We start from the raw sequence: 15,621 nt of genomic DNA on the forward strand, positions 1-15,621 counted from the left end.
TTGGCTTGTAGGCCGTAATCATATGTTTGTCGAGAATTGTATTTTCTCTTGTTCTAAACAATGGAATCTCGTCGGAAGTAGTGCGCTGTATTCGTACAATGATGCGCTATACAGCGCATTGCTTCCGACCGAGTTTTAGTGCACTAATTCATAAGAATTATGAAATAATTCGTCAATATACATAATACATTGTATTTCGTGAACAATACACAAATACGTCTTTAATACTCTAATACATAAGAATTATAAACAAATTCATCAATACACAAAATACATATCATTTCACGAAAAATACACAAATGCGTCTCTCAATACGTAAGTCTGAATCGAAAATGCTGAAGTGAATCGCCCCTCGCTTCCAACATCATGGAGTAGCACCAAACAAGAGAAAAAACTACAAGGGACAGCCCTATCGGATTGTACGAATTGCAGACGTAGGACTGCAATACGTGAAATATTTAATTTCTTATTACATTTGGATTAATAATTAATCAAACATTTCTTTCTACAGTTCACTTCATGAATCAAACCGTCTTGCTCATCAGGTCATTTTATTTACAATGAGCGATCGAATCCGATTAAAGAAAGCAGACAGAAAACTGTGATGGAAACCGAACTAATATCTGAAACTGCTTTAAAATTTAAAAAAAATTCTATTGTGTGCAATAAACAACCAGACCGATGCTTAAAAATCATGTTTTAGACAATATAGTCACAGTTCTTGTATAGGACAAGCTTTATAGTTTTATTTTGCCGTTATTGTAATTTTCCTAAAGTACACATAAATATAGCGAATGCAGTGGTCTTAATCATATATACAAGAATCGAAAACAGTTTTATGGATGGACTTAGATGCATTTTTTGCAGCGATTTTTTGAGTAACAGTGCATCCATTCATAAATAGGCTTTGTAGTACCTATGTATTGGTAGAATCAAAGTGGGATAGGTTGAGTGGATATGAATCTCGTGGAATCAATAAATTGATGAAACGTAAATAATAAAACTTCGTTGCGCTTTCATCTATCCATTCGCGTGAATTTGTTGCTAAGAAAGTTTTCGTCTCCTTAGCCTGTCATGGAGACTAGACAACGCAAAGAAAACCCGAAAGCTTTCGCTTCGCGCAACGAAAGCTCAGATTTCTATCATACACGCAACACTTGGATATACCTACACATTCGCCTCAAACAATAAACCCAAGCGAACGGTGTTCCGTGCTTGAATCAAAAAGCTGTTCCAGTACATCGTGTCCGTACACGAATGGAAGATACGCACCAAGCAAAATGAGTCGACGCTGGTGATGATGGGTGGTGCGAAAGAGACAACTAGTACCACGACGCCAGCCTCTGCTACACTGGCTGTGGGAGCATGAAGCGCAGTGCTCTGCTTGCTGTCCAAGAGTTAACTGAGCTTGCCCGACCAAATCTGCTCTTTAAATAGTCGATGGTGACGTCATTCATAGAAGCGTTGCGCGTTTGGTACATAAATCTGTCGTGCCAGACTAGGGAAGCGCAGCCTTCTGTGTGCAAATGCGTGGTATTTTAACTATGTTGAACATTATTTAAAATTTTAATGCCATTATATCAAAAATCTTTGGGTTTATCTATTGGAATCAATTCTTAGAAGTATTTCTGGGCGATATGCGCAAAAAAATGAAATTTTTTCGTAAGATGGCTGAATTATAAGCGTTTAAAATTGGACCACTTTTCGTTACATACCATTTTTGTTGAATTTGCAACGTGCACCCCCATATCGAAAACAAAGACGTAGTCCTACGTCAAAACAATTGTCGCTGGTTGGATTTTCCAGGTTTCAACAGTCTGTAACGATAATTGAGTTCTACAAAATGACGACACGAATGGACGCATGATGAAGTTTATGTTTGACAATTCTCGGTGGTTTGTTCACATTGCCAGTAGCGGGAGTGCGAGTGCAACGGGTGCTCACTAGGGTGCTCATCTGATACATTCAAACTCACGTAACTTCCATCTAAACAAACCACCGAGAATTGTCAAACGAAGTTCATCCGGCTCATTTTGTAGGGTTATGTCGGATGGTGTAAAACCTATATTCCGGCTCCAGTGACACAATCGATTCGATCGTTACTCCGAGGGGTGCGACGTCCGACAATATCGTTGATTCGATCCAACATCAAACGAATCGGACTAACAAAGTTGTTTGTCGGACGAGTTTTTCTGTTCGCAGGAGTAGACTTGTTGACAGAACCCACCGTTGAATTGTCAAACAAACATCTAATAGATTGCCTAATTATGGTACATAAGCTGAATACGTCATATGAGCACGGCCACCCAAACTCATATATGCAACTATTTCCACAGTTATCAAGCAAGAAAACCTGGCGAATTTGTGTAAGAAATAAAATTTAAGCATTCTTAGTTTTGTGTGTATAATAATGTAATTACACCCAGTTAAGCTCAGCCGGAAATGAACCGGAATTCTGGCTGGTTCCAGTTCGTATTCTGGCTCCAGTGACACAACCGATTCTAGTTAGAATCGGTTGTGCCACTGGAGCCCGTGTACGAACTGGAACCAGTCAGAATTCCAGTTCAATTCACGCTGAGCTTTACTGGGCAGCTTTGTATTTTTAGGGCATAAGAATTGGGGCGTTTAACCAAATGATGATCGGCTGTAGTGTCTTCGACTAACGGTTTTCTAAGTGAATAAACAATGTGTTCAACTGCGACCAGATATTGCAGATTAACACAGTCTTTCGCACACCTCGTCGCTTTGCTACAATCCTTCGCGCATCGCTGTGTAGAAAATTGCTCACGGCTACAATTCACTCGCTCTGTGCATCGGGTTCGGTCTCATTTACGTTTTGCCGTCCTGGTTTGCGTCGATTGAATTTCTTTTTCCAGTTTTCATCAGTCGGTTGAACTAAGTGTGTGTACATCAAATGATTAGACAGAAAATGATCCTTGCTGTAATGCACTTCGCAACGGTCACATTGAAACACCTTGTCTGATTCGTCAATATGCCTCTCGTAGTGCTTAATATAAGTGTCACGCGTCAACAATCCTTTGTTGCAAATCTCGCATTGATAAGGATGCACCTTGGTGTGCTTTACTTCATGCTTGGAACGCGCTATGGTACTCCGGTACATAGATGGGCAAAATCGACAGGTATACCACGGTTCACTGCTGTGTTGGGTCATATGCTTCCGTTTATGGAAACTACGTTTGAAAGTTTTTTCACAGATCTCACATTTGTAACGACGCTCGTCTGAATGCGAGATCAAGTGCGAGTTCAATTTTTCGCGACTATCGAACGGTGCATTGCATATCTTACATTGATGGGCCCGGGGATTTTGATGTTTAAATAAACAGGCCTTAACTTTCTCCGGCGTTTTATACTTCTTCCCACACTCGGGACACGGATATTTCGCTTCCGTTTCGTGTGTTAAAAGATGCGTGGTAAGACCAGCCTTTTGTTTAAAACCTGTTAAGACAAAATGAGGTTTATTAAAAATGAACATGGCGAAAGTGAATTATACGATAAGTACCCATTCCGCAAATATCGCATACAAACACTTTCAAGGTGTATGATTGCTGTTGATGATTACGAACGTCTTTTCTGGTGTTGTACCTTCTGTAACAAACATTGCATTCGAATGGTCGCTCCACCGGTACACCACCGTCATGATATATCTTAGGCTTCTTGGCGTGGACTTCTTTTGAGTGTTCTTCTAGCTCTTCAGTCGAATCAAATCGCTTGGGGCAACCGCAGCACAGGAATGATTTTGGTCCTTTATGGGTTTCATAATGATTCATGATATCCTGCATAGTATGTCTCAGCGCAGGGCATTTGCTACAGTCGAAGCGTTTCCTGCTAGCAGCCATGACCAGATGCTTATTAACTGCAAACTGTGAGCGGAAATGTCGGTAACAACCCCCGCACTCAGCTTTATTTTTCTCTGAAGCTTTATTTTTCTCTGTTCTATTAGATTTATGCACCTGATCTTGGTGCGCCTTTAATTCGGAATTGGTTTCATAGACCAAAAAACAACCACAGCATAAACCGTTAGCAGTGGATTTTTCTGCCGGTTTTGATTCACTTGCTGCAACTTCTTTAGCACTCTTCAGGGTCCGGACAATTCCATAGGGTGCCAGTTCATGGACTCGTTGCTCTTCGAGACTTTTGAACTGTTTGTAGCATACCAGACAATCATATTTTTTTCGCGGGTGCTTCAGTTGACTAGCTTTCTGTTTCACCTTATGTTTGTGAAATAGACAATGTGTGAGAAACTCTATTCGGTCTTCAAATACGGAGCTACAACCACAACATTTGAACAGATTGTCCTTATGGAATGTGCTTTTGTGTTCGTTCATATCCTCCAAGACACGAAACTTGCATCTACAGTATTCACACTGTATCGGCGGACGGACGTTGTTTTTACCAGCCTTGTGAGCTGTCACCGCTTCTGTACTCTCAAAATGTTCATAGCAGACGTTACACTTGTACTCGCTTCCTACTACTAAAATTGCTGGTTTATTAGTGCGATGTTTCTCGGCTGAATGTTTCCTCAGATCTTTCTTGCTTTGAAACACTTCATCACATGCGCAACAAGCTTGTCCATCGTTTGCGCTTTGCACCCGTCCATTAAAATAAGGTACAAGTGAATTTTCTTCATCACTTTCAAAATCCATATCGGTAAATTCATCATCTGATTCAAGCGAGATTGTTGAAGCCGAATCTTCGCTATCGAGGTACATGCGAAAATCGTCGTCCATCATGTCTGCTTCCGATTTTGGAGACATACTGGCAAATGTTACTTCAGACCGCTGAGCCAGCAAACGCAGATTATAAGCATCCTCTAGTCGGGTGTGACATTTCGGGCATATCAACTTCGAGTAAGAATCGTCCGGCGAAACCTACAAAGAAACATCTTTCGTCAAGAGCACACCATAAAGAAGACAACTTACCTCCAATCCACAAATATTTCCTAGAGCAACGAGTATAGGTAATTCTGAATCCTGCAAAACATTGCAAAGAAAAATAACATGCATATTTACAGCCACTAATATTTCAGATATATTACCGGCTGCTCCTTCGGAATTATATTTATAAAAGGATCAGAACCATCATCTTTGGAAAGGCAAATTCGACATACCAGTTGTACGTTGTGCATTCTTAATTTTATTCTAAAATAATGCTTTAGAAAATAACATATAATACTTAATTGCTCTGCTTATTTTTGTTCTGCTCTTAAATGAACCAAAGACGATGTTTAAAATATACGCGGAAAGAAGTATAATGATTTTGGCTGCTCGGGTTATCTCCGTTATCTCCCAGTAAAGATGAGCCGGAAATAAGCCGGAATTCCAGCTGGTTCTAATCAGCATTCCGGCTTCAGTGACCCAACCGATTCTAACTAGAATCGGTTGTGTCACTGGAGCCGGAATACGAACTGGAATCAGCCAGAATTTCAGTTCATTTCCGGCTGAGCTTAACTGGGCATCAGCATCGCCCCAGTTAAGCTCAGCCGGAAATCAATCGGAATTCTGGCTGGTTTCCGTTCGCAATCCGGCTCCAGTGACACAACCGATTCTAGTTAGAATCGGTTGTGTCACGAGCCGGAATGTGAACTGGAACCAGCCAGAATTCCAGTTCATTTCCGGCTGAACTTTACTGGGGCTGTTTGAAACCAATGTTGTATATATAGATGTGGCAGAACACACGGTTTGCTAGTGTTGGCAACCAAAAATATGTAAACAATCCAGAACCACAACGGGTCGACGTCATAGCGTTCACACGATTCAATGGGACCCAGTTAAACTCATTCCGGAACCGGTTCGGATTTCTGAATGGAGTCATTATGGATTCCAAATCAAATGCAACAACCGATTCCGACTCAGAATCGGTTGTTGCATTTGATTTGGAATCCATACTGACTCCATTCAGGATTCCGAATCAAATTCCGAATGGTTTGACCGGGGAGCGGAACGAACGGTATGACGAAAAAAGTCGATTTATTCTGTGATCACTCACACCACTCATATAAAATTCATCTTTCGAATACCAAAGTGCCATCTTCGCCATATCTGTATATACAACATTGGTATGAAACGACGTTCGACAGCTGACACGCACGTGGCTTTGTTTATATACTTTGGAAATTGCCCAAAAAAACGCTTATTTAAAAAAAATTTATAACTTTATTTAACACGATAGTATAGACTGTGAATCAAGCCAAGGAAGTTGTAGTTTTCTGTAAAGCCATTGCACTGAAAACAATGGACGAAGAACAAATAACGGCGGCGGCATACAATGACCGATCTAGTTATGCAAAAAATCGGAACAAAAAACGTAAATCTGCCGGTAATCGTTTCCTCCAGAATGCGAAAGGATTTGGCCGGAAGCATAGTTTTGGGCGCGGTGCCGAGTTGGAACAGGAAGAATATAATTATTTCCTGGAAATTCTGGAGGCATTGAACGGGATGACTGGTGACGACACCGAAGAACGATCAACGATGGCAAACAACGTGTACGCGCAAATCAGAGATAAAGAGATCAAGGCGTGCTCCAATCAGCTGAGCAGTCGAGTTCTAGATAATTTATTAGGCTTTACCGACGAAGAGACGCTACAACATGTAATGACAGTTTTCGGAGAAAACTTTCGGGTGGTGTGCTGTGACAAATTTGCTTCGCATGTACTACAAAAAACATTATTTATAGCCGTTCTACGATGTATTGGCGAAATGCAAGTAGATGAAGATAAGGACGCTTCGGAATGTAGGAAAAAGCGAAAATCCGATGTTGGTAGAGAGATGGATTATAATCTAGTGATGGACTTCAGCCCGGGACATCGAAGGGTTTGCGGAAAGTTTGTGAAGAAAGTGGCTAAATTTTTGTTGAACAATTTAGAAGAGTTTGTATGGGATTAGTTCGGAAATTACGTCATTCGGCAGTGCGTTTCGAATCTAGCTGGCATCACCGAATTAAAGATTGGAAAAGGAAATTCGGCGGAAATCAGAAAGCTAATTGTTCCTGATAAGTGGTTCAAGTTAATCAACGAGTTTTGCTCGCGGCTGTTAGTCTGGCCTCAATTTCCAGAATTTCCATACAATGAGTTTACTTCAGTATTGTTGCAGAATATTTTGACATCGTTAGATCAAACGCAGGATAAATTCCAGATGTTGCAGATAGGCGAGAAACTGCTGAATGATAGCTTCCTATTGGAAGACTCGGAGCAAGATCAAAGCGATGAGAGACAAAAACTTCCCAAAGTTTTTCATAGAGATAGTTCGATTAGGTTGTTGGAAGTTCTTGTATCAGTAGCAGATCCCAATTTATTCAAGGATCAGTTGTACAAAAGACTTTTCCAAGGAAATGTTCTTCTTCTTAGCCAAACGCGAGCCACAAATTTCTCCGTTCAGAAATTTTTAGACTGTGTGTCCGACAAGCATATCCTTGAGCACGTTTTCTCCGAGTTAGAAGTTGGTCTGGAAGAAATTTTGCAGCTTGGTCACACCGGAGTGGTGGCTTCCCTTGCTAAAGCTTGTTCTCGACTAGCTTGCCAACAGGGAAAGTTTGTCAAATTGCTGCTGGAAGCACTGCACTGTTCCGATGCTACCGGTGTTAAGCTTTTGACACCGGTTCTGAATTTAATGCCTCCGGAGAAACAATCTTCCGTTCAAATACACCTGCATGGATCGTTAATTCTTCAGGCCATATTAGACTTTAATAAACCAATTAAGCTGGTAACGGCTATCTTGGAGACAAAAAATGACCAGTTAGCTAAAGTATTCACTGATCCGAAAGGGTCTTTCATCGTCAACGCGTTCATCGCATCGAAATTCGTCGGAGAGAAATCCCGCGAAAAGTTAATTCGTCATATGGAAGGATGCTACATGGATTTGGCACTCTCGTCACATGGTTCGCGTGTTTTGGAGCTCCTGTATGAATCAGCAGGATCATCCCAGAAGGAAGCTATTGTACGGGAATTATCGGAACGAGTTGCTCAGCTCAATAGCAAACCATGGGGAGTGATTATCAACCAAAAACTGAGGGTTGAAGTGTACCGACAGAATCCATCACAGTGGAAAAATTCTTCAAAGGCCATTGGAGGTCAGAGGGCAGAAAAAATCTTCGATGACATCGTTGATACGGGCAGCCGAAGTAAGAAGCGTAAGTAATTTGAATAGATTTCTTCCGTCACATATAAATCAAGTCTCCTATAAATAGAAAGTAAAGAAGATCCATACCCCAGCAATTTATTACAATACAAATGGTTATGACTGAATTATAGTGTGTTAAGGACGATTCAGACGATACATCAGCTTCCGTCAACGTCAACGGAACGTCACCGTTCCGTCAGGATAAGTTACATGCAGTTAAATGGAGGCATTCACACACAACATCAACGGCACGGAACGTTTTGACGTACGGCATGTATGAACGGACGCAAGAGAAAAGTATTTAACTTATCCTGACGGAACGGTGACGTTCCGTTGACGTTGACGGAAGCTGATGTATCGTCTGAATCACGCTTTATGCGTCCGGAATTACCATTGCCGGCAAACCCGGTTCTTGTTCAATTGATGTTTGTTGAGTTTCAGGTTGCAATGAGCGTGGGCTGGATGAAGTGTAATTGTGACTTTTCATGTGTCGCTTTAGATGATCACTTTTTCCGAAACGCCTGTTGCAGACTGCACAGCTGTACGGCTTCAAACCAAGATGGACAATTTTAACGTGTCGATTAAGGTTGCCTATAGTTTAGAATGAAGAAAAATTTAACAAAAAATCTTTTGTGTAGTACTTAACAGAGCCACTGAATCTGATAAAACTATAACTTACCGATGTTAGTAAAAACTGATGAGCAGATATCGCATGTATATGACCGAGCTCTCGAGTGCACGTTGGCGATGTGACTTCTAAGTTCGTGCATAGTTGTCTTTCGCAAACCGCAAAACGGGCAGGTATGATTCTTGATGCCTTCATGCCGCATTGTGTGCTCCTTCAACTTGTGCGACGTCGGGAACTTCTTGCCGCACAGTCCACAAACAAAAGGCATCTCGTTCGGGGTGTGCACATACTGGTGTTTTTTCAAAGCTCCATTGGTCGAAAACGTCTTTCCGCAACTGTCACAAACGAATTTTGTAGGGTCGGGCAGCACGTAATTTGGATCGTGCGTTCGCAACCGATGACGCTTTAGACCCTGCCTTGTGGCAAAGGTTTGGCCACAACCCGGATGCTCACAGGGTATTGCAATTTTGTCTTCGGTGTGCTTTTGAATATGATGCGACTTTAAATTGTTCCATTTTGCAAAATCTTTCCCACATAGTTTGCATTCGAAAGGCTTGAGTCCGTCGTGGGTTCGCTTATGTGCATTCAAACGAAGCAGCACCCGAAATTTCCGAGGACATCGATCACAGCTGTATGTCTGCAACGGTTCCCTCGGTTCTGCTGGCTTCTTCAAGCTACCCCATTTTGCGCGCTTTTTATTCGGCTTTGAGGGAATAATTTCACCATCTTCTGATTTAATTACTTTTTCCGTTGCCAGCGATAAAGATTTTGTCGAAATTACTTTACGCAATGCCATAAGGGGTTTGTCATCGTCGTCGTCATCATCGCCGTCGTTCTCGTTAGCTTCAAAACTTCCAGTGATCTGATCGTTTGTATCTTCCGCTTTACACTCCAATTCTACGTAAACGTAATCGTCATCCGGTGGTTCAAGTTTCTGAAGTTTGAAGAATCTTATCCAGTCGATTAGAACTTATATTTCATGTGTCTTACCACATCATGCAATCGCCAGTGAACCTGTAGACAAACCTTCCGAAAACAGTCAAATTCTTGTAATTTGTGGGCACATTGACTACACACTTTCAGGCCACTCAGATCACTACGTTCGCGCAACTGAATCAAATAAACGAATGCAAAATTAGTATTATTCACACCACCCATACTGAAAAATTGACAAAGCTAACAACCGTTTTTCGGTATCAGCAACCCAGTTCAACACCGACCTGTATAGTTGTAAGATGATAGTAAATATTAACGTATTTCTGGAAATCCTCACATTTGTCCTGGCCAAAAAGACTTTGACCACATGCTCGACAAATTTGCATAGTTGTGAACTTTGAGCGTTTTTCTACAGATAAAAAAACAAACCACTTCCCAGCGAATCGCAGAAATCAAAATAAAAACAATGCTTCAGCTGTTTTTGACAGCTTCTGGTTTTTTACGACAGGTCGACAAAGATTTTTCATTAGGGCTTAAATCGCAAATGTAAACAAACTGCGTTTTCCCTATTATGGCATTATGCGACTAAAATACTATAAGATTGAGTTGAAAATTAGTTAAAATAGTTTATAGATCGATTTATAATTAAAGAAAACAAAATGGCGAAACATTCATTTTCTTCGAGGTTTCGACTTAGGCCCTTCTCATATGGAATATAAAGGCTAAACTTACATTTTTTGACAGAACCGAGCGTACGGTTATTATTCACAAAATTATTCTTTAAATGGCGGTTCTATTATATAAATGATAAGCAATATCTACTATGATCATGTCTACTCAATAGTTGTTGCACATAAACATTCGAATATTTCGATATTTTCATGAAATTTGAAGAAAAAATGCACGCGCCCTTTCAATTAAATTTGGGTTTCTATGCGCCCATTTGCTGAGCCCTATTAAAAAGTATACTGTCAAGCTCGCCCATTTACCCAGCCCTACCCAGCAAGACAGAGTCAGTTTAGCCCAAAGAGAATAGGGAAAGAGACGAATAGTGTGAACCCTAATAAAAAATATTATACACGAACTTTAACCCATATAGTCCTACGATTCCACATATTGTTTGGATGATACCCTGAACAGGTCGTTAGGCTCTTGAATCATAAGATGTTTATTAGGGAAGCCAAAAATACCTTATTGAGCAGACCAATCGTGCAATGTAAATAAACATTACTCATGCATGAGTTGGAGGAGATAAGTATTGTACATCTATCAAAAAAGAAATTTGAATTTTTGTCAGAATTTGGTTCAATCGTGATTGTAAGGTGCATTCTAGAGTATATGAATGAGTAAAAACAAGCTTTAGAATTATTTCATGTCTTTGTTTCGAAATGCACATCGATTGATAAACAAATCCAACGATCGACATACGGTTTGTTTTCAAAATATAATAGGAGTCATTTAAAGTGCTGCCTGTGGAAGCGGTTGCCAAAATTCTAGTGTTGAAATCATCATAAAGGGAGTGTTGCCGTTTTGACTGATTTTCACTCTTCGTCTCTTTCACTATTATCTTTGGTTTAGCCCATTTACCGCGCCCTTCTGAAAATTATGTACGCAGTTTAGCCCTTCCGCAAATGGTGGTTGCTGAAGGGCGAAATCACGACTGGGATCCAAATTGGGCGTAAGCATTTTTTTAGTTTCTTCCCACTAAAAGCACATAGGAATCAAATTCTTTGTTATATTGTTATAAGGTTTAACCAATGATGCTTTAGAAAAAACATGTTTATAAAATAATTTATACCTACAATAAAAGTTACATTTAAAAAAGCATCGCCGAATATTGAAACTGATTTTTCTCCATTTGAGCACATTGCGACTTAGGCCCTAATGAAAGATCTGTGTCGAGGTCTAGGTAGCAACCCTCTAAGAACGGTTGGTTTCAAAATCGTCCAATGAAGGACGTTCGTTGGACCAATTCGGACAACGTCCAAATAACCGTTCAACAAACGTCCATCGTTGGACCCGTGTTGAACGATTTTGAAACAATTTTTTGGACTTCTCAGTGGGAAAGATCGAATTTGTATTGACCACCCAGACAAAACTGCCCAACCCGGTTAAACCATTCGGAATTTGATTCGGAATCCTAGATGGAGTCAGTATGGATTCCGAATCAAATGCAACAACCGATTCTGAGTCGGAATCGGTTGTTGTATTTGATTTGGAATCCATGCTGACTCCATTCAGAAATCCGAACCGGTTCCGGAATGAGTTTAACTGGGAAGTGGCCAGCATATCGACACAGATCATTAGTTTCATTAAATTAGTTTCAATATTCGACGATGCTTTTTCAAATGCAGCTGTTTTTGTAAGGTATAAATTATTTTATGACCATGTTATTCCTAAAGCTTTTTTGGTTAAACCTTATAACAATATAACAAAAAAAAATGATTCTTATGCGTTTATAGTGGGTAGAAACCACGTATATGGCACCCCTATCCCGTTTGCATTGAACTGACATAAGTCAACATCTCAGCGGGCATAGGGTAAGGTGGGGCAAATCCGACCGTTGGGTAAACCCGACCCCCCTCTGTTATCGAAAATCGGAAGAACTACGCGAACTAATATCAATGTTGTCGTGTAGAGCATCGAAAATAATCATAATAGTGGTATGACAATATTTTATTAGTCAACATTGAGATGCTCAAACGACAATGAGTAAGTTTTTACAGCATTTGATTTGATTTGTCTGCATCATCGACGACAGAATATTTTTCACCCTCTCCTAGGTTGACGGGTTTGACGGTATTGCAAACATCTTCAAGCATATTTGAGCAGATACCTGCTTTAGGATGGTTATTGCATTGCGCCTCGATAGTGGTGCATCGAGGAGACCGAGAGGGCTTATGGACCTTTTTTATGTTTTGTGTTTTTTCATACTCTGCACCAGTCCAAACTAACAGTCAACTAAGAGCCTGTGCACACTGGCGTGGCCGATTGGCGGGTCGCCGTGGATTGACTTTTTCTGTGGGCTGTGTTTGCAGACATTGTTCAACAGCTTAACGGCAGTCTTTGTGAGCACGGCTCGCAGTGGAAGTCATTGTGTGTCGATTTATCGGTCGACCTCGGCAACGTGCACAGGCGCATTTAAAAAAAATAACAGTAGAACCCTATTAGTTGTGTTGTGTTGTAATAATTGTGGTTTTTGGTACTAGTGTACAGTTGTGTGCTAGCCATGTGTCTATCTGTGTATGTGGGCGTCTGAGTATTTGTGACATGTGGACCAGGGAATGGATGCAGAACTGACTTATATGATGGAATAGTGGGTGATCCTTCTTGGGATTCGTTGGTCATTTTTACTGGTGTTCAATTCGTGCATTCGATTCGATTCATTCGGATTGGATAAATGAAGGTACGATTGTTTTACCGATGCACGTCAATGATCCATTCCCGTCCAGCATAGCATGAGAAACTTCTAACGGAGTTAATTATATATATATATATATATATGTATATATGTGTATGTATATGTATGTGTATGTGTGTACACTCAGGTTTTTTTTACGCGAGGGATACGAGCCGCGTAAATGAAAACCGCGTAAATTTCAAAATCCGCGTAAATGAAAACCGCGTAAATTTCAAAATCCGCGTAAATGAAAACCGCGTAAAATTCAAAATCCGCGTAAATGAAAACCGCGTAAATTTCAAAAACCGCGTAAATGAAAACCGCGTAAATTTCAAAAACCGCGTAAATGAAAACCGCGTAAATTTCAAAATCCGCGTAAATGAAAACCGCGTAAATTTCAAAATCCGCGTAAAAAAAACCGCGTAAAAAAATACCGCGCAAAAAAAACCGCGTAAAAAAAAACTTGAGTGTATATATGTATATATCATTTTATGGCATTTGGACGATTCCAAGTAGTTTTATTGCATGGTACATGTGTTGTTCAATAACAGTACTAACTCTACTCTTTATTTTATTTATTTTCGATCTCATGCGTCATATTCCTCTGATGACTTCTCCGAGATAATTTAACATAAAAGGGCAACATTGCTGTCAACAATGACTATTCGCTGCCATCAGACGTCGCCAGGTTTTAGAAAAATTGAGATGTACTTTCATACTCAATTGAATCAGATAAGTAGAAACGAACAACAAACTGTAAGTAGCATATTACACATGTCTTATTTTAACATCATGCATATTTGTATTAACATATTATTTACAGGTAACACACATATCTCAACATGCAACACTTCCCATACACACGTAAACATTCACACACGCAAATATACAAATGCTCGACAGGTGACTGGGCCAAGTGCATTCACTCGTAGGATCTATCATTTCGATGATCGCCTCGATTCTACGAAACCAGTGCACAATTAAGCTGACATAAGCTAGTCTCGTCTGGTGAATGCATGTAACCTGGAAGCCTCAGACACGACAGGACGAGACGGACAGATGACGGACTGGACTCGACGGGGCCTAGTTTAGAGTTTTAGGCATTCTTCAATGCACGACTAGCGACCTCAAAAAAAAAATCATTGACGACAGAATATTTCTGATTGTTAAAGTGATTGCATAAAAAAATGTAAGTGGATTTAAATTCTTTGATTAAAGTCCTACAAAGAGCGTAGATGAATTTAACCCAACTGTTTTCATAATTTTTTTTAATTGCATCGTAATGAAGAATGACACGGTGGGGTAAATCTGACCTCTAAATAGAGGGGTAAATCCGACCGCTTTTTTGCTAAGAAAATATGTATTTATCAAATTGAAATATATTTTTATTATTTTTTAGCACAATAGTAATATGTTTTTTTGCGCAATAGTTCAAAATTACAAACAAAAGACACAGAAACGTGATGAATATAGTATTCGTCGAGCAATTTGTCCGAGGCAAATGGGAATATTTTTGCGCGCTACTGCTCGTCATTTTGACATTCCAAGATTGACATTGAATTCCATATTCTTCAAGTTACAATTCAATAACATAACATTCATTGATTTATCATTGAAAAACCATAAAATTTGGGTAATATCTGTACTAAAAACATAGGCGGTCGGGTTTACCCCACCAGTTTTGAAAACAGCAAAAATGAACTTTTTCGTAAAACGCTTGTATCTCAAAATTTACCAAATATACGAACAAAATGCTGCTTATAGAAAGTTGCCCAGAAGTCTAACCTTTAATTTGTATATAAAACGACTTGATCCGACGTAAAATGAGCATTTTACAGCCAAAACCATTTACTAGGTCGGATTTGCGCCACCTTACCCTACAAATTATGGGCCCCACTGACAGTTCAGATTGTTCCGCTCATTTTGCTTGGAGCTCGTTCTGCACTAATCATACACCGTACGCACAGTGGCACGACTTAGAACAAAAGGTGGACTAAAGTCCAAACTTTTCCGTATCGGTTCATATAGGCGTTTTTATGTAATTTTGGTACGCTGAATTCGTTTTAGATATTAAAACATTTCAAAAATGAACATTTACTATTCATTAGGGTGTCTCAAAAAAATTTTTTTTTCTAAATCGTTCTTAAAATTTGTGTATATTAATTTTCGTGTACTAAATCGTTTTTGATATTAACATTTGTAAAAAAAATTCATTATATATTAGGATGGCTCAAAAATAATTATTTTGTTGTGAAGGTTCAAAATTTTTTTAAAGACATTTTTGTGCGCTGAATTCCTATGTTGGTTATAAAAATAGAAATTAACTTTACTACTTATTAGAGTGGCTCAAAAGTAAATATTTTGTCTTTTGCAATGATTTCATTCAATTGTTATTTTGGAATTTATTTTCTGTATTGAAACGAATTGATTGACATCTCATTATGGGGCTTCAGAAATGACTATATTATTTTTAAGGATCAAATAAGATGTGATCGACTAATTTTGGAACATTTAATTCATTA

The 15,621-nt window shown here is 39.5% G+C and overlaps 4 protein-coding genes across 5 annotated transcripts; 2 read left to right on the forward strand and 2 right to left on the reverse strand.

Moving 5' to 3' along the window:
• Positions 1–222: 222 nt before the first annotated feature.
• LOC131691602 (zinc finger protein 729-like) lies at positions 223–5,249 on the reverse strand. The gene is made up of 4 exons (XM_058978133.1): positions 5,057–5,249; positions 4,941–4,991; positions 3,521–4,889; positions 223–3,456 (listed from the first exon to the last, which is right to left on the reverse strand). The coding sequence occupies exons 1-4, from the start codon at positions 5,144–5,146 to the stop codon at positions 2,798–2,800; spliced, it is 2,169 nt and encodes a 722-aa protein (XP_058834116.1). The 5' UTR covers positions 5,147–5,249; the 3' UTR covers positions 223–2,797.
• Positions 5,250–6,072: 823 nt separating this feature from the next.
• Positions 6,073–6,919, forward strand: LOC131691613 (uncharacterized). The gene has a single exon (XM_058978148.1). It carries the CDS (start codon positions 6,252–6,254, stop codon positions 6,900–6,902), a length of 651 nt encoding a protein of 216 aa, XP_058834131.1. The 5' UTR covers positions 6,073–6,251; the 3' UTR covers positions 6,903–6,919.
• Positions 6,920–7,151: 232 nt separating this feature from the next.
• LOC131687252 (nucleolar protein 9-like) lies at positions 7,152–8,153 on the forward strand. The gene has a single exon (XM_058971324.1). It carries the CDS (start codon positions 7,152–7,154, stop codon positions 8,151–8,153), a length of 1,002 nt encoding a protein of 333 aa, XP_058827307.1.
• LOC131691607 (gastrula zinc finger protein XlCGF46.1-like) lies at positions 8,092–10,159 on the reverse strand. Of its 2 annotated transcripts, XM_058978139.1 has the most exons (5): positions 9,984–10,159; positions 9,754–9,873; positions 8,815–9,697; positions 8,527–8,726; positions 8,092–8,192 (listed from the first exon to the last, which is right to left on the reverse strand). In XM_058978139.1, exons 1-5 carry the CDS (start codon positions 10,083–10,085, stop codon positions 8,184–8,186), a joined length of 1,314 nt encoding a protein of 437 aa, XP_058834122.1. In that variant the 5' UTR covers positions 10,086–10,159; the 3' UTR covers positions 8,092–8,183. The 2 variants fall into 2 exon arrangements, with proteins under 2 accessions (XP_058834122.1, XP_058834121.1); XM_058978138.1 differs by having other exon boundaries at positions 8,161–8,726; positions 9,984–10,158.
• Positions 10,160–15,621: the final 5,462 nt, after the last annotated feature.

This window comes from Topomyia yanbarensis, chromosome 3, assembly GCF_030247195.1.
Source record: "Topomyia yanbarensis strain Yona2022 chromosome 3, ASM3024719v1, whole genome shotgun sequence".
Taxonomy (NCBI): Eukaryota; Metazoa; Arthropoda; class Insecta; order Diptera; family Culicidae; genus Topomyia; species Topomyia yanbarensis.